General features: G+C 39.1%; 1 protein-coding gene across 1 annotated transcript; it reads right to left on the reverse strand.

Annotated features, from left to right (window-relative positions):
- Positions 1-11,673: 11,673 nt before the first annotated feature.
- Positions 11,674-16,214, reverse strand: LOC143851010 (desmethyl-deoxy-podophyllotoxin synthase-like). Its single transcript, XM_077360326.1, has 3 exons — positions 15,591-16,214; positions 14,213-14,644; positions 11,674-12,471 (listed from the first exon to the last, which is right to left on the reverse strand). Exons 1-3 carry the CDS (start codon positions 16,128-16,130, stop codon positions 11,845-11,847), a joined length of 1,599 nt encoding a protein of 532 aa, XP_077216441.1. The 5' UTR covers positions 16,131-16,214; the 3' UTR covers positions 11,674-11,844.
- Between the last annotated feature and the right edge of the window lie 5,961 nt (positions 16,215-22,175).

Here is a 22,175-nt window from a genome sequence, read left to right on the forward strand (position 1 = left end):
TTCCAATCTATGAAAACCATATCGTAAACAAAGTGCTTTTCAAATTGTTGCTTCATGAATTCTAGTTTTCAAAATCATGTTCTTCATAAAGCTTTTTATGTATAGGAATGAAAACATTTCAAGACTAAAGGATATCATGCATAATGACATTCAACTATTTAGAATGACATACTAAAAAACGGTCAGTGAGAATCTTCTCCAAAACAAGTTCCAAGTGAGAGTAGATATGCAAAAATTGTAATAGAAAGCTTTCAACTTAGCTAAATGTAAATATTTGATAATACACTGACATAGGGTAGGATCACCTACCTTAAGCGCTACTCCAAGAATTTCCTTTAGCGAAGCACCCAGTTTGAAACTTGCGGCTGCTAAATTAGTAGAGATTCACCAACGGATGGAGTTTATGGGCGAGATCCAATGCTTATAAAACTAACAAGAAATGCAACTTTTATAAGTTGTTTGCATATTTCTTGCTTTTTGATGAAACCCAACGCGGTTCGATCCAATGGAGAGAAAGAGATGAAGAAAAGATGACTAATTTCCTCAACCCCAAAATCAATGGTTATCAACAACCCAAAAAAAACTTCAAAATGATGATGCAATAGTTGCTGTTATGTAGTATCAAAGAAGGAGAGAACAATCCCAACGTGAGGCAATTTTTAGATCGAGAGCTTGAGAGTTGAGACGTGAGGGAAATCAAAACAACGTGAGATGAGGGATGAAAATCTATAGAATCACACCCAAGAAAGAGGTGTGCTAAAATCGGATGTGAGAGCAAAACTTTTCATGATGTCCTCCTTTTTTGAACGCTTGTTTCTCCTCCCATTATCACAATAAGAATATTCTATGATGAGAAAGAGAGAGAGAGCTCCAAAAATATCTTGTGATGAAGGAAATTTGGACGTCCCTTCCTTTCCCCCTTTATTTTTTTTTGAAATGATTGCTACCTTATTCTCTGTTAACTGAAAATCCCTAGGAGGAAACCTACCAAGATTGAATCTTGAAAAGATAGAGATTCCTAAAAAAATCCTACCCACTAATGGAAGATTCTATTCAAAGCCAAATTTAACTTTAGTGAAGGTGTTATATACGGTCAACCTTATTGTGCTTTCCAAAATGAGCAGCCTTTTAAAAGGTGTTTAAATGGACTTTACTCCATTGATGATAATAGCACCCTTTACCATTTTCAATAAAATAAATCTTAAGTTCATTTGGTATTAACACCCATTTCAAAGAAAATTCACAAGCTTTATTTTGGTAACGACACCCATTAGAAAACAAATAGCCATAATTTAAATTTGATAAGGACAACTATCAAAAAAATTTAGGGATAAATACATTTACCTCCCCTCTAGTTTTTGACACATCCACTTCTACCCCTGTGGTTTAAAAAGTGACAAAGACCTCCCCTCTAGTTTCGTTTGGTTATAAGTATACCCCTTCCGTCAATTGGCCGTTACGTTAACCCGACAGAACCGTAGAAAGTAACCAGGGTTAATATTTTATGGACCAAAATACCCCCGTATCTGTGTTCTCTTTGTATAAGGCATTTACATACCGTTTTTTTAAAAAATATCTGAAACAGAGCTTCGTTGTGGAAGAGGGAACTTCGAAGGGTTAGGGTTCTTGGCTGGACACACCTGGGTTCTTGGCTGGACACACCTTCCACGTAGTTACAGGTATGTTTTCTGATTTTATACTACATCTATGTATTTCATCATTTCCCATTGTACAAACGAAGCAATATACTGTTAATCACGTATGTGGTGAAATTTGTTACTATTTGTTGTTCTGTAAACCTAATGTTTAAAAAATCCTAATGTTTGTTGTTTACTTGGCTGTGATTTTTGGGGGTTTTCTTGTGTTTGATTTGTGGGGGTTTTTTTGTATTTGAGTTCTGTGGTTTTCTTGTATTTGATTTGTGGCTGTGATTTATTTGTCAGAAACCCTTGTAAGTTAGGGTTTGGAATGAGTTTTATTAATAGAAACCCTACCAGTTAATGTTGGTTAATTTACAAGTAAGAAACCCTTATAAGTGCATTATAAGGGTTTGCCTAATTTGGAAAAAATAACAGTTGGGTAATTTTTTGGCCTAGGTAGATGGCATCAGCTGGTTCCTCTTCGAGTGGTAAACATTCACAAGGTTTTGCCTTCACACCATGCCACTGTGGACAACGAGCGCCACTAAGGACATCATGGACTAGCACTAACTTCGGGCGAAGGTTTTTGGGGTGTTCTGGGTATGAGGTGAGCAATCTTTTGTGAGTAGTCATACTTTGGATATGAATTATGGGGTAACTCTAAATCAGCTTCTATGATTTCAGATGGATGCTTCTTGTGGTTTTTTTGAATGGTGGATCCACCGATATGTGTTCGAGGAAGTGCTATCGTACCGAAGGTTATGCAGAAGTTCTCAAAGGTGCTGGCGGAGCTTGAAAGGTTGGACGCTGAAGTCGACAAGTATCGTCGCAGGGAAAAGATTTTGCGGACCTTACTTGCCATGTCATGGGGTGCTGCTCTTCTATGTGCTGTTTTCTTAGTGTCTGTATTGAAATGATGTTTTGAAAGACTATCTATGTAGGAAATGTGTTGAAGAAATGAAAGTAGATTTCAATCTATTTCTTATCATGATGGTTGGTGTTATTTCGATTTTTACTTCTTAATTGGGAGGTCTGAACCCTACTTCTTAATGGTTGGTATGAATTACTAGGTTCAATTACCATGTTGACTTTCCAACCATGAAAGGAATTCAACCAACATTAATAATGATTGAATGCAATCAACATCAATTGCCAGCACCTTCAATAACCATTGTGAATTACCATGTTCAATTATCAGGTTGAATGAGCTGGTTGAATTACCATGTTCATAAGAAGCAGATACCATTCAATAGAAGCATAGAGGACCTGTTCATTGAATACAACCCATTTGAAGCACCTGTCCATTGAATACAAGCATGAAGCACATGTTCATTGAATAGAAACATGAAGCACCTGTTCATTCAATACAAGCATGAAGCACCTGTTCATTCAATGATTCTGCTGCAGAGCACCTGTTCATTCAATGATTCTGATGCACCTGTTCATTCAATACAAGCATGTACCACATGTTCATTGAATACAAGCATGTAGAACCTGTTCATTGAATACAAGCATGAAGCAGATCCCATTCATTACAAGCATAGAGCACCTGTTGATTGAATATAGGGAATATAAGCATGAAGCAAATTCCATTCAATACAAGCATAGAGCAGCTGTTCATTTAATACAACCCATGGACAAATATCCATTCAATACAAGCATAGATCACTTGTTCAGCATAGACCACCTGTTCATTTAATACAAGCCATGGAGAAATACATGTCTGTCATTTGCATTACAAAGACACGTATGCCATCTGAAACCAATGTCAAATTACACCGGTTCATTACAAAAACCCAAAACCCTCCACATCCAAGAAGAAGACAACCATAACTAATCCCCCAAGTATTCATGAAGAACATAGAAAAAACAGTGTTTACATAACATTGTTAACATAACATAACTAATCCCTGCAATAAACTTCCAAAACATTGGCCATCTTCAACTTGAAAGTAAGCATGCCCATCAAAAACCCTCCACCTGGAGCTGAAGACATCTATGAAGAGAATCCAAACATCACTTCCCACCTGGAGCTGAAGACTGTTGGGTCCCAAAATAAGGTACAGAAGTACTTCCAACAGCAGAAGTACCAGCAGTAGCAGCAAGTGCACTTAATTTGCGAGGAGACTGCAAAGTTGCCAACAAGAAGAAGTTAGGCCATAGTGATATGTACTAACTCATATGGAACTATGAAGGTTACTTACTTTTCTTGTCGGATAAGAGAAGAAATGGCCTCTTCTCCCACCTCTACTACCTCTCCCACGTTTCTCACTTCTTCCTCCAGGTGTGTGCAAGCCCCTGGTGACTGGTTCTTTTCCCCTACGATGCCCAACAACAGATGTAGTAGCACCAGCTGCATCACTAGTAGTAGATGGTGTGCTTCTCCCTCGAGAAGCCCACTTCCTTTTTTCCTTGATAGGCCCTTTGCAAGTGCGACTGTTGTGTCCAAACAGACCACACTTACTACATTTTAGTGACCCATGCTTTCTTACTAACTTGAATGGATTTGTAGGTCTTCTGGGTTCATCTGCATCCCTCCTCCTCAGTTTCTTTGGCCTTCCTGGGGGCCTTCTTATTGGAGGTGAGAGGACCGGGTCCATGTTTAAAGATGGCCACTGCTCCATACTAGGCATGGGGTGAATCAGTTCTTTATAACTCCTCTGGAAGGCATCTTTCTGGTAGCAGGGGTCGACATATTTCTCTACAGTCTCATGGTGGTAGAAGATGGCTGCAATAGCATGCATGCATGGGATACCACTCAAGTCCCGATTCCTACATCCACAAGTCTTTTGCCCTAAGTTAACAACATATTGCTTCCCATACCTTTCGACTTCATACTCCTCCCCACCAGACCATTCGACATGGCAATCACAAGCCGCAACCTTTGCCTTCTCCAACTTCTCTTGTATTTTGGGGCAGATAGGTCCCCCATAACTCTCCATATCTGATCTCTGATTTTGGAATCTCCCCATAAGAAGCCTTCTTATGGTTTCCAACATCGTTACAATGGGCTTGTCCCTAGCAGGTAGAATAAAGGCATTGAATGTCTCCGACAGGTTGTTCACTAGAAGATTGCATTTTGGCCTAGGGCTAAATGCTGATCTTGACCACAATGTAGGATTAATTTTTGTAAGATATGCATGAGCTTGCTTATCAAGCTTCTCCATCTCTGCCATGTGCCTCTGAAATTCAATCGGAGTGGTAGCATATGCTGCTGCCCACATAATATCCTTCAAAATCTTACCCTTGAACTCCGCCTTAAAGTTGCTATACATGTGCCTGACACAAAACCTGTGGTCCGCATTTGGCAAGATATCTTCAAAAGTTTCAACCAATCCCTGCAATAACAAGGTGATAGGTACATTTATAGAATTCTAGAATTAAAAGACAACTACATTACCATATAAACACTTGAAACTGTAAGTAAATGATGTATACCTTCTGTCTGTCAGAAATGAAGGTCCAACCATGAGTCTCAATTTGACCAATGTCATTGAGAAGTGTTGTCAGAAACCAAGTACATGATTCTTTCAATTCAGCCTCCACTATTGCATAGGCTATTGGGAACATCTGATCATTTGCATCCTTCCCAACTGCACTAAGAATTTGGCCTCCCCATCGACCTTTTAAATGGCAGCCATCCAAGCCTATAAAAGGCCTACAACCAGCCAAGAATCCCGATCTCATAGCATGGAGACTGATATATAGCCTCTGAAAGGTTGGAAACACATCCAAAGTAGGCCTCTCGACCTTCAACTTCAAACAACTACCTGGGTTTTTAACCTTGACAAGATCACAGTAGTCCCAAATTCTAGCATATTGCTCAACATACCCTCCATCAATGCATTCTAAAGCCTTCCTCTTGGCCCTATAAATCTTTGACTTAGGTACATCAACCTTGAAATCTCTCTTAATACTCTTCCGTATTGCATGAACATTCCATTTGGGATCATCCCTGATCTTCTCAACATATTTTGACGACAACCAAGTAGAAGAAACATGGTGGTTGTTATATGATCTAGGGCAGTTATGAATGGAATTGAAAGTTTTTATTTGAAATCCTTCTCCCTGTTGCATACGAGATGCATGTATTCTCCAACCACATTTGCTCTTGCATTCTGCAGTAACTCTGGAAGGCTCATTCTTGACATACATGTACTCAAACCCATGTTCAATTGCATACTCTTTCAATGCAGCTCTATACACTTTGGAGGAGCTGAAAATCATCCCCACGGCCAACAGTATCTTCTCCATGTCCACATGCTCATTGAACTCTATATTGGGTTTTCTTTCATCTGAAGAAGATATTGGACTTCTACGGTAATACTCATCTTCGTCATCTTCACATGCATTTGACATCAGAGGATCATCAGGTATAACCTCCTCTCCACATGTCCCAACCACATCTTCATCTTCATGTACATCATCTCCCACAAATTCACCTCCTCCCAAAATATCAGCAGCTTCATCGACATAATCAGACTCACTGCCTAGTCCACAACTACTCCCACTGTAATCTGACATTGTAGAGGCAACAAAATCTTCATCCTCTGAATCAGAGTCTTCAAAATCTTCATCACTACTATCTGATGGAATGGGGGTGTGGTCTTCATCATCGACAGCTTCACCATGCCTCTCACTACCACCTGTTGGAATTGAGGAGCTACCACCTATTGGAATGGAGGTGCTACCACCTGTTGGAATGAGGGGGTGCTCTTCATCATCGAGAGCTTCACCATGCCTCTCACTACCACCTGTTGGAATGGAGGAGCTACCACCTATTGGAATGGAGGTGCTACCACCTGTTGGAATGGGGGTGTGCTCTTCATCATCGACAGCTTCATCATGCCTCTCACTACCACCTGTTGGAATGGAGGTGCTACCACCTGTTGGAATGGAGGCCACAACTTGCCCATGCAAACCTCCATCACCTCCACAACATGTCCTTCTGATGTCCCTCCCAAGACATCAGCTACACTTGCTGGCAATGGAGGAGTGTCAAGATATATCTGAATTGTAGACTTCCCTTTATGAAGGTCTATCATTTGTAGGACATCTCTGTCTGAATCAATCCTTCGAAAACCACAATGCTTACCTCTCCCTGGGACCCTATGGTACATAAACAAATGGATAGGAACACCAATTATCTCTCCCACCATGTCTTGCATTTCAAACAATGATAACAAATCTGGGTCGATGTCATCGATGTGCGTCACAGTTCCCTCTTTATACCCCATCTTTTTACTGTCAAATTCCCCACCATGATGCACCTCGAAAGTGAGATACCCAGGGGCCATCACTGCCATATAAAGGTAAGAGAACAAAGTTAAAATACACTGAAAGGGACAACATATACGCATTGCATTTGACTCAACAGTGATAGAATGGGACCATTTCAAAGCATCATATAATCATTTCAAATCAACATATAATCATTTCCAGTAGGGGACCACTACATATACTAATTTGCATAGGGACAACCCTAATTTTAAAGCAAAAGCATTGACTTTGCAAAGCGAGAGTACAATATATACCCAATTGCACTGCTAGACCCCTAATTAGAAAGCAAAAAACATTAACTTTGCAAAGGGGGGACCACAACATTCACTCATTGCACCCTACTTTCAAAGCATAAATCATAGAATTTTCAGTGGGGGGGACCACAACATTTGCACATCTGCAGTGGCAGACCCCTATTTTCAATCCAAAATACATGGATTCTCCAGGGGGACCACAACATATGCACCCTACTTTCAAAGCAAAAAAAACACTGAATCTCCAGTGGGGGAACACAACATGCTTAATGTGAAAGACAGATAGCAAAAAAAGCCCTAAAAAGGAGGACCACACTAACACCATATGCAAGACAGATAGCACAAAAAGCCTTAAAAAGGAGGCAAAATGACATCTTTCTCACAAATTGGGACCACAACATAGTGTTTCTCCACAAAAAAATTCGACATTCCACAAAAACCAATAAAATACTCATAAACCCTAACTAATATTACAGTTTACATCGAAAGAACACCTAACCCGACAATTTTCCATTATCACAGAAACTTTGTTTTAAGTGGGAACTTTGGAATCAAGCCTTTAAAACTTCCTAAAATATTTACAAACAAAAGGGTTTGTAAACTATTTTAACACCTACCAATCATTTTCTACAATATTCCCACAACACGACATTAAAAGACAGAAATCTTCCAAACCTGAAACGCTTGGAGAAGACGAATGTTTTAGAAACCCTCGAATCGATGGTTCCAAGGTTGAAGATGACAGGAAATAGTCGTTCGTCTTCCACAAATTGAAAACCCTAGTTCCGTCGAGTAAAACCCCAGAGATAAAAAAACCCAAAGATAAAAAACCCAACTGTTGTCGACTTAAAACAGAGGGCAAATGGGTCATTTCATGCGCGCCGTTTGCACCGTCCAGTTAAAAAACCCAACGAAACTAGAGGGGAGGTCTTTGTCACTTTTTAAACCACAGGGGTAGAAGTGGATGTGTCAGAAACTAGAGGGGAGGTAAATGTATTTATCCCAAAAATTTATTACTTGGAACCGGGTATTACAATTCTTTTATCCATACTGAGAATCAAGAGGTGCAATTATTTTTTTGAGGTTAACTATTTCATTGGGTCAGAGTCACATGACTATATGCAGTATTGCACCACTCGCACCCACTCCAACAACCTATCCCTTACTTATAGGGAAATAACTTTTTCACCCCCACCCCCTTCTAGGATAATGCGCCCCATTTTAATGTGAATTGTTAGCGGACTTTAACGCTTCCTGACGCCAATTCAAAATAAAATGGGGGCACATTATCCTATAGTAGGTTAGAAAAAATCATCTCCCTATAGAGGGATTTGCTAGCGTAATCTGCTAAAAAGTTAGCCGGTGTGGCTGCTCTCACATGCGACAGGCCATTGGAAAAAATGCCTTCTTCGATGGACGCTAGCAAATCCCCCTCTATTTATATTAGATGTGATATCTGGTATAACACTTGAGAGGAAATTATATGTTGCCCACTCGGGATAAAAATGCAGCCTCATAAAAGTTTATATGGGGAGCTGTTGTTGGATCAAATAAAAGGGTGGATGCCTATGCCCTGTTTGGTTATCTTTTTTTGAGCAAAATACTAGAGAATGTAATTCTACTGATTTGGTTAAGGCTGTTTGGTTTGGAATTTAGCTAAAATGGGGAGTTTGACCACTGGAGCTGCCGGGACCTTGTCTGCTGATGTGGAACCCTCTAAACTCCCTCAATAAATTTCTCCAAAACAAAGAAAAAATGGGAGAAATTCTCGGGCAAATTCTTTTGCCTTTTACCAACAACCACCTTCACATCTCCCTACGCAACCAAACAACGTCAGTTAGATTTGCTTCCAATCTCCCCGTAGACTGATTTGCTTTTAATTTCCCCTTTGACTTCTTCTTCTCTAGATCTCTCACCCATCTACAAGCAACCAAATAGAACATAAGTGCCCCATCGGGGCACCTTATAAAATCTCCCTATTTCTTTTATGAGGATTTGAGCTCTCGTACTTTGTCTTTTAGTGGACGTGGCTCTAATGGTTGATGCTCATAATGTATCAGTAAACGGTTCCCAGCGGTGCTCATTTTGCTAACCCATGCTGTCTTTTAGTAATTAAAGGAGAAAAGATAGCTGGTTTTGTGCAAATATCAAAATATGGTTGGATTGATTACATTGATTACATTTCCCCTAGTTAAATTATGAGTAGGTAAGAGGAGATTGAGAGAGCTGAGAGTCAATATTTAGGGATTTGCTAGCGTCATATTCTTTTAGAGAGGCCTTCAAATAGCCGGTTTTCTCCTGCTGGCTATCCTCAGAATTGTCAAATCCCCACCACACCGTAATTTGCAGATTCGTTCATATTCTTTTTTTACTTCATCTGATGTAGCGGCTCTTTCCGGTCATGAGTGACGGATATCTGCACCATATCTTTTAGCAGATTTGTTCTTATTTATTTAATTCACGAGTTTTACGGGTAGGGTGCTGATAAATTCATTCCCTTCCAGTCATCATCCACTTCATTAATTTAACGTCTGTTAAGTAGCAGGTTACCGGTTTTTGGGTCTCTCTCTCTCTCTCTCGCACACTTTTTCTCTAAGCACTCTCATTTTCAGCCTTCTCTGAGCGTAATTCTTCGGGCGAATATTTCTTCATCTCCTGAGGTCTACCAGTCCGCATTTGTTCCCTTTAAGGCCTCTCTAACGCAAAACATTGAGGGACATTTTGGATACGTGGGTTTTAGAATCCAGGTTTTAGTTTGAAAGCGGTGTAAAATTCTTGATCTTACAATCTATTTTCCTGGATTTTTAGTAAGAAATCCAAGTTTTACAAGTCTCTCCCCTATCCTGAGATTTCTAAAACCTGGAAATGGGACAATGACGCAGGCCGGAGCCCACGAGGGATGGCCGAGATCAAAACGATCTCAACTAAAGAAACAGATAATTCGGAGAATCTCAACCAGAGGCAACGGACGTCACTCAACGTTGCTAATCGTAGAAGTCACTTGACGCGACCAAGTCACAAGCTTGATTCGTAGGAGGATCACTCAACTCCAAAACAAGGAAACTTTCAGAGAAATGTTTTTACAGCCATCAAAAGTCCCTTTCTTTCCTTTCTCATTCATGTTTATAGAGATTACATCAAAAGACTTGTAGCCCGAGACTCCATAAATGCATAGACACATTTTCTAGACACACACAAATTACAAGCTAGTCAAAGAATACTTTCAGAGCAAACAAATTACAACTTACGAAGAAGACTACAACTTTCCAAAGACTAAATATTAAAGACCAAAGACTAAATATTAAAGGCCAAGACCAAATAATAAATGTAGCTGCATGTGACTTTATGCTCCTGCATCATTCTCCTTAGCTTGAGAAAAACTGGACATCGAGTTTGAAGTCAAATCCTGCCAAAGTCGCTCATCTATCTCCTTTAATTCTTCAACTAAGACCCAAGCATCCTCCATGGTTGGCTTTCCCTTCCAATGAACTAAATATTGAGTATAAGTCTCTTGTCAGTTAGTAATGGAACGTGTATCCAAAACATCAATTGTTTCACGTAAAGGATTCACGGGTTAGCAGAAAAATCATCAACTTCCAGTGAATTTCTGTCCAAATCACCATGATATGAATACAAATCACACACATTGAAAATGGGACTAATTGGTAACCCATCTCGCAGCTCTATACAATAAGCATTTGGTCCCAATTTCTTGAGTATTCGACATGGCCCAAATTTCCTTTGCTTGAGCTTATTATAAGCAAGGTTTTAAATTTCGATCAAAATCCGAAATTGCGGGTTTCAGTCGAGACCGAAACTGAAATTGTAGAAACTCGAAACGTTGCAAAATTTCGATCAAAATTTTGAAATTTTATTTCCCTGAAAAAACGAAATTTCGGTCCGAAATTTAAGGCATATTAGCAAAAAATCTGGATTTTATTCATTATTTAATATTTTCCTGTAATTTCAGCCGAGATTACTAAAATTTTCAAAATTACTGAAATTTTGGTAATTTCGCCGAAATTTTGTACGAGATAAAATATTACTTTATTTGATTTTGATAGATTTCTTCCGACATTTCAAAATTTTGGTGAGGACCGAAACGCATGACAAGATCACCCTTTTGGAACTCCTTATTTCTCCTATGAACATCAGTACTTGATTTATAGATTTGAGAAGATTGTTTTAAGTACTCACAAGAGAGAGATGGCAAAAGACAAGATGACAGTCTATTTAAGTAAACTTTAACGCTTTTCGTTAAAGGGGCGTTATAGGGGGTGAATGAGGAGCGGAAGGCATTTCACGCCTAGTCTTTTGCATGTGAGAGCAGCCACCTCAGACAAATTAAATGAATGAGACTAAATCTATGGTTGTGGCTGCACGAAATGCCTTCTGTAATGGACCCTAGCAAATCCCAATTGTAAATATATAATTAGGATTTTTCGTATGCATTAACTTTTGTCCACTTGCTTTGTTTTTCTAGTATATGACCCCAAAAATTGCGAACAAACTCTTATCATATGAAACTTGCATAGTCCATACTTCTATAGTCAATATAGAAAATAGACATAAGAATCATTTAATGTCCTTAGCACAGGAATTCAACGTACTTATTCTGTATTTTTTTCGTAATATAACATGCTAGCCAATCAAATAAAGTAATAAACTACTCATGAATCACAAATTATGGGAAGATGAGGGGTTGCAATTAAGTTTAGGCTAGACTTTCTAGTCAGAGTAAGGCTAAAGGCCTCCCTCATGTCCAAATCCTCACCTTTCATCCCATGAGGAAGTTTCCAATCAAAGTAATAAAGAAGGTTGGCAAGGGCTAACTCAGTGGTAGCTAGTCCAAATAACATACCAGGGCAACCTCTCCTTCCTGCCCCAAATGGGATAAATTCAAAATGCTGACCCTTGAAATCAATAGAATTATGAGAGAACCTCTCTGGGTTAAACTCTTCAGGGTTCTCCCAATGTCTTGGATCTCTTGCTATTGCCCATGAATTTATAAGAACCCTCGTCTTCTTAGGTATCTCAAATCCATTGATTTCACATCTCTCAATTGATTCTCTAGGAACTAGCAATGGAAGAGGAGGCCACAATCTCATTGTCTCCTTGATAACTAGTTTTAAGTAGCTCAGTTCATCAATTTCACTCTCTGTTATCTTCTTCTTTCCTTTCAGAACCTTTCTTACCTCTGCCTGCGCTTTCTCCATTACACTAGGGTTTCTCATCAGCTCTACCATAGCCCATTCCATGACAGTTGATGAGGTCTCAGTCCCTGCCCCGAACATGTCCTGTAAAGTGAATAAAAAGTTAAAATACACCGAATTAAAATAATCAACCATTGCTGCTTTTTAAATTTTTATGGTTTTTTTAACCAATGCTTTATTAATAGAAGTGTCAACAGACCTGTATAATCCAAACAATTATGATTCTGTATGTAAGATCCTTAGGCCTTGTTAATTTGATTTAGTGGTGAAAGCTTGTCGGAGAGTGTCTAGTAAGGTAGAAATGACTTGTGTATAATAGCATGATAGTAGGATGTCATCCACATAGATAAAAGGGCAGCCCAATGCACGAGGCTCTCGCCATTGCGGGGTCTGGGGAGGGCTAGATGTACGCAGCCTTACTCCTGTTTTGCAGAGAGGCTGTTTCCGTGACTCGACCTGTCACTGTCAGGTCACAGTGGAGCAAAATTTTGAAGAATAATGTCAGATTTATCGAGGGTTGACCGATTGCAACAAAATTGTCTGCGGTTGTCTTATCCAGTTGAAGGTATTCATCAATAGAGAAAGCTCCTTTCTTAAGAGATTGCTACAAAAAATTTAGTTTTTGGACTCAGGCTCGTGTTTTGGATGCATACGTTCGTTCAATAGTGTTTCACACAGCTTGGGAAGTATTGAGGCCAATTATTTGGGCAATAACAGATTCTTTCAGGGATAAAATGATCTATTTTAAGAGTAGCTGATCTTGATGGTTCCAAAGAATGAATGTTGGATTGTTATGAGCAGTTGTGAAAATGAAAAATGAAAAACGAAAAACTGGTTTGATGGAGATGTTAGTGCTTTGATATCGTAGATTGGAATAACTATTTTGACAACTCTCCCTGATTTGGAGATGCCCAAATCTTGTTTTCCTTTGGAGAGTTTTTGTATACACATAAATATTTACAGGATTAGTAGATAGGATTGAGACTGATCATAAGTGATTGTTTAGTTGCCAAACCCTTGAGTAGTTGCTGTTGTCAGTAACACGAGTGATTGGATAGTTTCCAAACATCTTGGTGAATGACTGAATTGGTAACTTGCTAAGATTGGAGATCTGGCTGTAGTTGGAGATGATTTTTGCTGATAAAAACCAAGAATTTTTTAACCGATGACCACCTATTCAGTCTAAAATGTTCCTAACCTCTAGGATTTGTATCTTCAATACATTAAAATATTTTAAGAAAATCTAGATATATGTGTAAAATCTCTATACATTAGTAGGAAAATGTGCTCTAGTTTAATAGAGTCAGTAATCACTTTCGAGTCGAAACTTGACTCACTTTCGAGTAGACTTGAATTGACAAATTTTCGAATTATTGGGATGTCTATGGTGGAGGGCCAAAAAATGAACACTTGGGAAAACTTAGGCCCTGTTCGTTTACGATTATGACAACCGATTGTGAGTGCAAAACAAAATCAATTATTGAACACTTAGGCCCTTTTGTTTTGGACTCACAATCGGTTGTCATAATCTTTGGATTTCCTTAGGTCCTTTTGGTTTTGGACTCACAATCGATTGCCATAATCTTTGGATTTTGGGAACCAATCGTGAGTCTAAAGCTGATTATTGGTCTCAAAATTAAACATAAATTTGAGTCCAATAATCAGTTTTGGACTTACAATTGATTCTCAATCCAAAACAAACTTATATAGTCTAAGAAAAGTAAGCCCCATCTACAGCTTTGACCATACATAAGGCAATTTAAAAAAAAAAAAAAAAAATAGGCATGTACATCAAGTAATTTTCCTTGAAAAAAAAAATACATACCAGGATAACAGCTTTTATGTTGTCCATTTCTAGAGGAAATTCTAGCTCTCCATGCTCTTGAAGTCTAAGAAGAACATCTACCAAATCCTCCACTTCATGATCCTCCTGCTTAGTCTTCCTCATCTTACTTTCTTTGTGTTCTTTGATGATATCATTTAGGAACCCATCAAACTTCCGATGAATCCTCTCTAATTTATACTTCGTTCCCGTAATCACAGTGATAAATTTTAATGATGGGAAAAAATCGGCAACATTGAAACCCCCTGCAAATTCAAGTGCTTCCTTCAACGCTGATAAGAATCTTTCATGGTCTCCACCCTTGTCTCCAAAGGCAGCCCTCGAAGCTATTTTTTCGCTCAAGGAGAGAAGCATCTTCGAGAGGTTAACTGTAGATTCATTTGCGGCAGAAATTGATTGAATGAGATTTGATACCTGTCGGAACAAATTAGTATGATGAATGATCAAACAGTGGAGATGCAAATGATCATAGTACAAAACACAAAGAGAAAATAGAATAAATTATAGAAATAGGAATTAGGCAAGGATTAGGGACCTTTTGGATACCCCCAAGATTTGGATTTTGCTTTGTCACATTTGGTAGCCTTTTTTCCATTTAGATTTGGAGTTGGATCAAATCCATACTGTGGAACAACCAATTACTCCAACAGCTTAAGCTCTTGGAGAAGGCGTTATTTAATCTTTTATACTTTAACACTTCCCCTCATGTGTGGCCACTCTTTTTTTTGGGTTGACCTACACGTGGCAATGGATAAGGAAGAATACAAACCCATTAATTTTTATGATAAAAAGACAAGATGATACCCTTTCATATGAAAATACTCTTTCATTTACAGTGTTTTTTGAATAATATTAAAACATCCTTTCAAAAAATAACAAGTGTCTTTTAAATCAAAGCATCTTTTTATATATATGTTTACATTTTAAAAAATAGCCATATTTTTTGACAGATTTGCTAGTGTCCATCGCAGAAGGCATTTTGCGGATGGCCTGTTGCATGTGAGAGCAGCCACCTCATGAATGAAGACAAAATAAAACAGCTCTTTTTATATTTACATTTTGAAATTAATCATATTTTTCTTTGAATGGCAAAATTAATCATATTTTGATTAACATATTTTTAAAATATCTAACATAAGCCAATAACTCAACTCAACTCAACTCAACTCAACTAAGCCTTTGTCCTAAACTAGTTGTGGGTTGGCTAATGAATCCTTTAGAAAATTTTCATGAAGAAGGTGAAAGAATCTAACTGGCTCAAATTGACTAAATCTATGAAATGAATCCTATAGAAAATATAACATAAGCCATTCAAAAAAAAAAAAAAAAAAGAGAACGAAAAGAAAATGTCTAACATTACCTCCTCCTCCCTCACATGATGGAAAGATTGGACACGCTTCGCACTTAAGAGCTCAAGAATGCAAATCTTTCGAATTTGTCTCCAGTAGTCGCCGTAGGGAGCGAAGACGATGTCTGTTCGATTGTATAAGGCGCCTGCAAGGAACAAAGGAGGCCTGTTTGAGAAGTTCAAGTCATGGGTCTTCATGATTTCTCTCGCAACTTCAGATGAGGAGATTACAATGGTGGAGACTTGGCCAAGTTTGAGGTGCAAAAGGGGTCCGTGTTTTTTGGCTAAGCTTAGAAGGGAGTGGTGGGGAAGTGAGCCTAGCAAGTGGTGAAGGCTACCTATGATGGGGAGATTCCGTGGCCCTGGAGGCAATTTGGGAACTGGGTTTTGGGTTTTTGATTTATTTCCTACCTTCATCAACATGAAGAAGAAGAGTAGGAAGGTGAAGATAAGAGGAAAGGAGAGGAAAAGGAATTCCATTGATGGAAGCAAAGAAACAAAAAGTGTGTGGTGGTTTGTTGTTGTAAGGAGTTCAACCATTCTTTTATGCATCCATGTTGAGAATCAAGAGGTGCAATTGTTTTTGGGCAATGACAAGTTCCCACCCCATGTATGATAATTTGCCTCACTTCATACTGTTAAAAAGAGTTAAAGTCTGCCGCATACCCACCTTTAAAGTGAAGCGAATTATCCTATATCAGGTGCGGATTGATCATCCACCTTGTTTTTTCGGCCAGATCTTTCGGTCAGCCATGTGACTATCTGCATTATGCATTTTTGCACCCACTCCAACACCCCAGCACTTATTATATCGAGATTTTCTTAATGTTTACCCCTGGTCCCTACCCATTTGTTATGAGGAATGCTAAACTCAAGGGCCCCCTTGCAGAAAATAGAGGAAAGGGCGCCCTCATTGGTTAGTTGAACGTCCCCATCATGTAAGATGTCAAACTCAAAGGATATTAAGCGCATGATGGAGATATTCGACCAAAGGCGTGCCTTTTCATCAGATTTTTGTGAGGGCACTCCTGAGTTTATCATTCCTCATAGTATATACATTAGATGTGATATCAACTATATTATAAGTACATTATTATGACCAGAGATGAGGCCGATTGAGAGAGTTGAGCTCAAAGACATTATTTTGCATAAATATTGATACATAAAGGGTTTGCTAGGGACCATCACAGAAGGCTACTCTCATGCAACAACCTGTCCATGAAATGCCTTATGTGATGGTCCCTACCTGATAATATTTATACACAATGATAGAATGAAGTGCGCCCCATGCAAAAACAAGTTTCAAGGGCACCCCCATTACTCAATTACAGCAGAAGTCAAATAAATCGCTCTGAAAAAAAAAAAAAAAAATCTCTCACACGTTAGATGCCATGTTATTGTCACGTCGACAGATAGGTTGGCAAGCATAGATGTACAATCAATTAATTTTTCTATAATCAAGTATAGAGGTACCAACCGATCCAAAAAAAAATGTATAGAGGTGATGCATGGTACCTTTTTTTTTTTTTTTTTTTTTTTGAAATTTGTTCGCTGGAAGGAGTTTTAAAGTAGTGAGTTGAATAAAAACTCAGTGCCTAGTAGATGCCATTCTAGGGCTGGCAACGGGGCGGGGACGGATGTTGCATTCCCGTCCCCGCTTCGGGGATTGAGGGGAATACCTAATCCTATCCCCACCCACACCGTCCCCGCTCCAAGTCGGGGAATCCCCGCCCCGTACGGGGCGGAGCGGATCCCCATTTTCACGGGTAAAACTGCCAGCCCTATGCCATTCTATTCATTTTGGTAGTGGAAGTTTTAAGCCTTTTAATCTCCAGCATATAAATGAAGTTCTTAAACCAAGTAGAAATGCACAACCCATATCACACTTTCACTTTGCTCCTTAATTTACTTTATAAGAAAATCTAGGTGGTGAGAAACTTAAAAAGAATTCTCAGATGGTTTGAAGTGTCTTCTAGATTTAACAAATATTTCATTAAGACTTCAATGGTGGTGGAAAAATGTTGGAACATGCTACGACATTAACTCTTGAGAAATCCTCACCATAGTTTGCAAAACGTGATTCAGCAAAACCAAGGCAACAATTCGAGTTTAATAAGGTAGTAAAGGTACTGGTTCAAAACAAAAAAAACGTAGTAAAAAAAACAGAAACATGTCTTCCCTAGCCAGTCACAAGTAAAAGTTAAGTGGCAGTTCGCAAGTCACGGCTAAATAATATACAAATAATCAAAATTCATAGTTGCAGATAATGCTTCCCTCCATTTCTTCCCTAGCCAGTCTGTGTACCATGTTTTCTTCAGAGACCCAAAGTGCCATGGCTCATAAGGCAACAGAAATTATCAAAGAATCAAAAATCAAAACTTCTGAAGAATTTGAAATTTTAATTTTTCGGGTTCTGCACAAATTCTTTTATGAAAACAACAACCGTGTGAATAACTGCCAACTTCATGAAAATTGGACCATTTATTAAATTAATTGATCAGGGTTGTTTTATTGATTTTTGGAACTCTTTTAAAGGGCTATATAATAACCACTCTTAAAGTAGGCCTTTCCACCCATGTCAGTTTTTCATATACTTAAAAGAGTACAGATAGACCAAATAGGACAAGCTGATAGATGGAAATGACCAACTCTAGGGGTGGCAATACCATAGTTGCCAAAGTGGGAAGCGAGTGCAAGAAGCGATGCAGGAAGCGAAAACAAAAAGCGAGGGGTTTAGAAAGAGAAAATCAGGGAAGTGAAAAGCTTTAAAGAAAGCAAAGAGAAAATGTGTGCGAAGCATCATTGAAAGTCAACATGATGCATGTAAGAAGCTTCACTGGATGCAAACAAGAAGTACATAGCTATGATTGTAGTATGTTAGGGAGGAATGGTTAATATAGGAAAGGATTACAAGTAGAAAAGAAGACATTGTGACCAATTAGAATTATAAGTTTTAGAAATTTACAGTTTCACATGTTTTATTCATGTATATTTAATGCTAAGTTTTTGGAAAAAGTTCTATTTGAAACTTAAGATCAGTTTTCAAGTTATAAATGCATTTTGTAAAATATGCTCCTTCCGCATTATCGAAAGGAAAAAATATTCATTAGAACGAAATAATCACATAAATAGGAAGCATACTCTTAATAAAGAGGAAACATGTGGGAAGCATATGGGAAGCGTGCTTCCCCTAAATTTGGGAAGCGAGAGGAACATATCTTCCGAAGCCAGTTTTTGGGGAAGCGAGCTTCCTATCCTAGTAGGAGGTCTCCGGTAACTATGGGCAATACCAGCCCCCCTTTCTAAAAGCAAGTTACACAGAGAACTTGAATGGACTCTCAAATGAGTCAAGTTTTTTTTTTCCTTTTTTTTTTTTTTGGTAGGTAAACTGGGATTGAACCTCCGACCTCAGGGTGGAAGAACAAAGACTTGACCAATTGAGCTAGAGGCTCAATCCCACTCAAATGAGTCAAGTTGGACAAAAGGAAAAAAAAGTGTAAAGAAAATTACCATATTAGGAAGCTTGTAAGAATCTCGTCGAGATTGTATGTAACACAACCTCGAAGCGGAGAGTTGCACTCAGCTCAGAGGCCATTTTTCCACTTGCTCCATCACAAACCAGAGTCACTGCTTGGCTCTAAATTTAATGAAGAGATGCTACATAGTCATTTCGCTGCATCGGACTCAAAGAAACGTGCTACAGAAGTGTAGAGCTGCTCTTCTTCAAATGGCTTCGACACATAACCATCCATTCCACATCTCACACACTCCTCATGTGTCGCCTGAATCACATCAGCCGTCATGGCTAGTATTGGGATGTGCCAATACATAACATTCCCATACATTTCTTTCAATTCTTCCCTGCACTTAATTAGCTCATTAACCTCATTTTCTATACAGCGGATTTGTCGTGTAGCTTCAAACCTGCAAAGATTGTGGAGGTTAACGACAGTACGAAACATATTAACAGAGAGTGAAAGGGAGTAAGCTATGTCACAAATATCATTCTCAGGAATTTCTCGGCAAGGGAAAATCTGGATATATTAAAAAAATTATTTTTTACAGGTTTCTATTGGGAGGAAGTAATAAAAATAAAATTATTTAAAACATATATATAAATATAAAATTTAAGAAAAATATATATAATCCATTTCAAAAAAAAAAGAAAAATATATATAAATAAAAATAGGGCGATGATATTTTCACCCCCCCCCCCCCCCCCTCCCCTCCCCTCTCTCTCTCTCTCTCTGCAGTACACATAATCACGTTAAAAGGGGGGCGAATGCGTACTCCAGGGTCGGGAGGGGGGGTGAAAATATCATCGCCCTAAAAATATCAGTATATTATCACGATATTTCATGATAAAATGAAAATATCAACTTCATGAAAAGAATTTTTTTTTTTTTATGGGTAAGCTGGGGTTAGGGGGACCCCTACCAGATGTATTAATAAAATAGAAAAGATACACGGGAAGCTTGAAAAGCAAACCCTCTACATGAAGAGGGGACCCACAACAAAGAGACAAAAAACCAAAATGGCCAAAGCAAACAAGACCAAGTAACAACACTGCCAGAGGCAAGAGACCTCCACAACCCAAGAGGATTTCAACAGCCCAAAGGAGGGGAGAAAAGCAAGGACCCCCACAACAAGGCCCAAAGCCGCATACATTAACCTGACTTTAGAGGGGCTTTTGAAATGGAGGGAAGCACACAGGTAGGAGATGGCAGAAGGAGCGAAGCTGGGGATTTCCCTTTCTTATCCTTCTTTCTCTGAACAGATTGCCATGAACCATCTGTAGAGGAGGGAACCGAAGGGGAAGGAGCTATTGAAATAGAAGTCTTCACAATAGGATCAGAGTCAATGCCTTCAAGAGCTGAGAATTTATTTCCGAATTGAATAGGACTTTTATAATGAGGCATTGGTGGGCTAAAGCTGGTTCGGGTAGGAGACATTGGAGTAGAGCTGCTTGCCAAATTTCCATTAGGGGCTTCAATATGAGGGAGGACTGGACCTGAAGTCCCCGAATCAGATTTGTTAACTGGTCTCCATTCCTTTTTTGGCTGAGGATGAGCATGAGTTGATTGAAGGTGGCAATCTTTGGTACTGTGACTGAAGTCTCTACAAAATGAACAGGGGCTAGGCTTCCAATCGTAGTCTATTTGCTGAGTAATCTCGCCCGAGGAGGTACGAAGCTTTATGGAATCTAGGAGGATCTGCTCAGCACTGACCAGCACACATAGCCTAGCATAATTCAGTCTAGCAGACTCAGCAGTATGAGAGTCCATGTAGAGGGGCTTACCGATCAAACTAGCAATTCTACTAAGGCAATGAGGGTTCCAAAACTTCAGATGGAGTCCACGAAGCCTGATCCATATTGGAATTTCCAGGAGTTTTTTTCTTTTCAATGGAAGTATTCAGATCCCATCTTTGAAGAATCAATGGCCCTCCCCTAGAGTTTTGACCATTCTCCTCTAGGACTCGAGTACAATCATCCTCAGACGTGAACTTAAAAAGTAAGAAGTCATGGTCCATGGTAAACATTTGAAGAGTACCTTGCAACTTTCATTTGTGGCTGAGAGCATCTCGAAGGGAGACAAAATAGGGTCTCTTTCCAATAAAATATCCGACGAGGCAGTTAGCCCATTTTTTCCATGTTCTTCAATTACTGAGTCTTCGAAAGATAATGCCATATTTTCTTTCTCTGAAGCAGCAGGGATAATGTGCTCAAGATTTGTTGAAATAGGAGTAGTAGGTGGTTCAGCAAAGAGGTTCCTCCGAGGGGTGATAGAGTTTGGGATCTTGGATTCTAAGTTATTGACAACGTTTGAATTGCAGATTTGGGAATGAGCATTTTCTGTTGGCTTCCCATGATGGGTAGAAAGAAGGAGATGGCTATTGGGAGAGGCCACCTGCTTGCTTTTCATTTTCAGGGGGAAGGTTTGCATTGAGGAGCTGGGCTAAGGACGAATTTTCAGTAAAATCTATTGGAATGGGCTTTTCGAGATGACAGACAGCATGGGGAGAAAGCTCTTTCTGCACAATTATGTCATTAAACTGATCATGAGGGGTAGGACTCACTTTAATTTGAGTCCTTGCCCTCATGATCTTTCTTGTTAAGCAAAGCGTACCTTGAACCTGAACCGTTGACTTGACGGATTTGGGTGGAGATGGTGGGGCCACCAAATCAAGCATAAAGTGATGGCCCACACATGCTATGCTTGGGTATAAAATGTTGAGACCAACCCCATCAGAACATGCAGTGTAAAATGGTGAGCCCCATCCATGCTACGCAAGTTGAGTAAAACTGAGTTTTTAGCGAGGGAATTTTTCCAATAAATATTTTTCTTAGAAAAGATGAATGACAATGAAAAGAAACATGGTTAGCATATATTGTTGGAGAAATAGCACGAGCGTGCATGCTCGTGTAAGAAGCACCGCCCTTGATATTTGATCCAACAGCAGCACAGTTTGTTAGATGCTGCTGTTGGATTAGATATCAAGGGCGTAGTACTGCTTACACGAGCATGCCCGCTGGGCCCCATATAATTTCACTATATGGTAGATACATAGGGGGCTGCCGGCTCCGGCACCATATTA

This window comes from Tasmannia lanceolata, unplaced genomic scaffold, assembly GCF_043159265.1.
Source record: "Tasmannia lanceolata isolate RefF3 unplaced genomic scaffold, GAP_Taslan_0.1 ptg000018l, whole genome shotgun sequence".
In the NCBI taxonomy this organism is placed as follows: Eukaryota; Viridiplantae; Streptophyta; class Magnoliopsida; order Canellales; family Winteraceae; genus Tasmannia; species Tasmannia lanceolata.

Coding starts and splice junctions, on each gene's coding strand:
- LOC143851010 (XM_077360326.1), bottom strand. CDS start 16,130: ATGCATAAAAGAATGGTTGAACTCCTTACAACAACAAACCACCACACA. Junction 14,645..15,590: donor ATCATGTGAGGGAGGAGGAG/GTAATGTTAGAC, acceptor TTGTTCCGACAG/GTATCAAATCTCATTCAATC. Junction 12,472..14,212: donor ACATAAAAGCTGTTATCCTG/GTATGTATTTTT, acceptor TTCACTTTACAG/GACATGTTCGGGGCAGGGAC.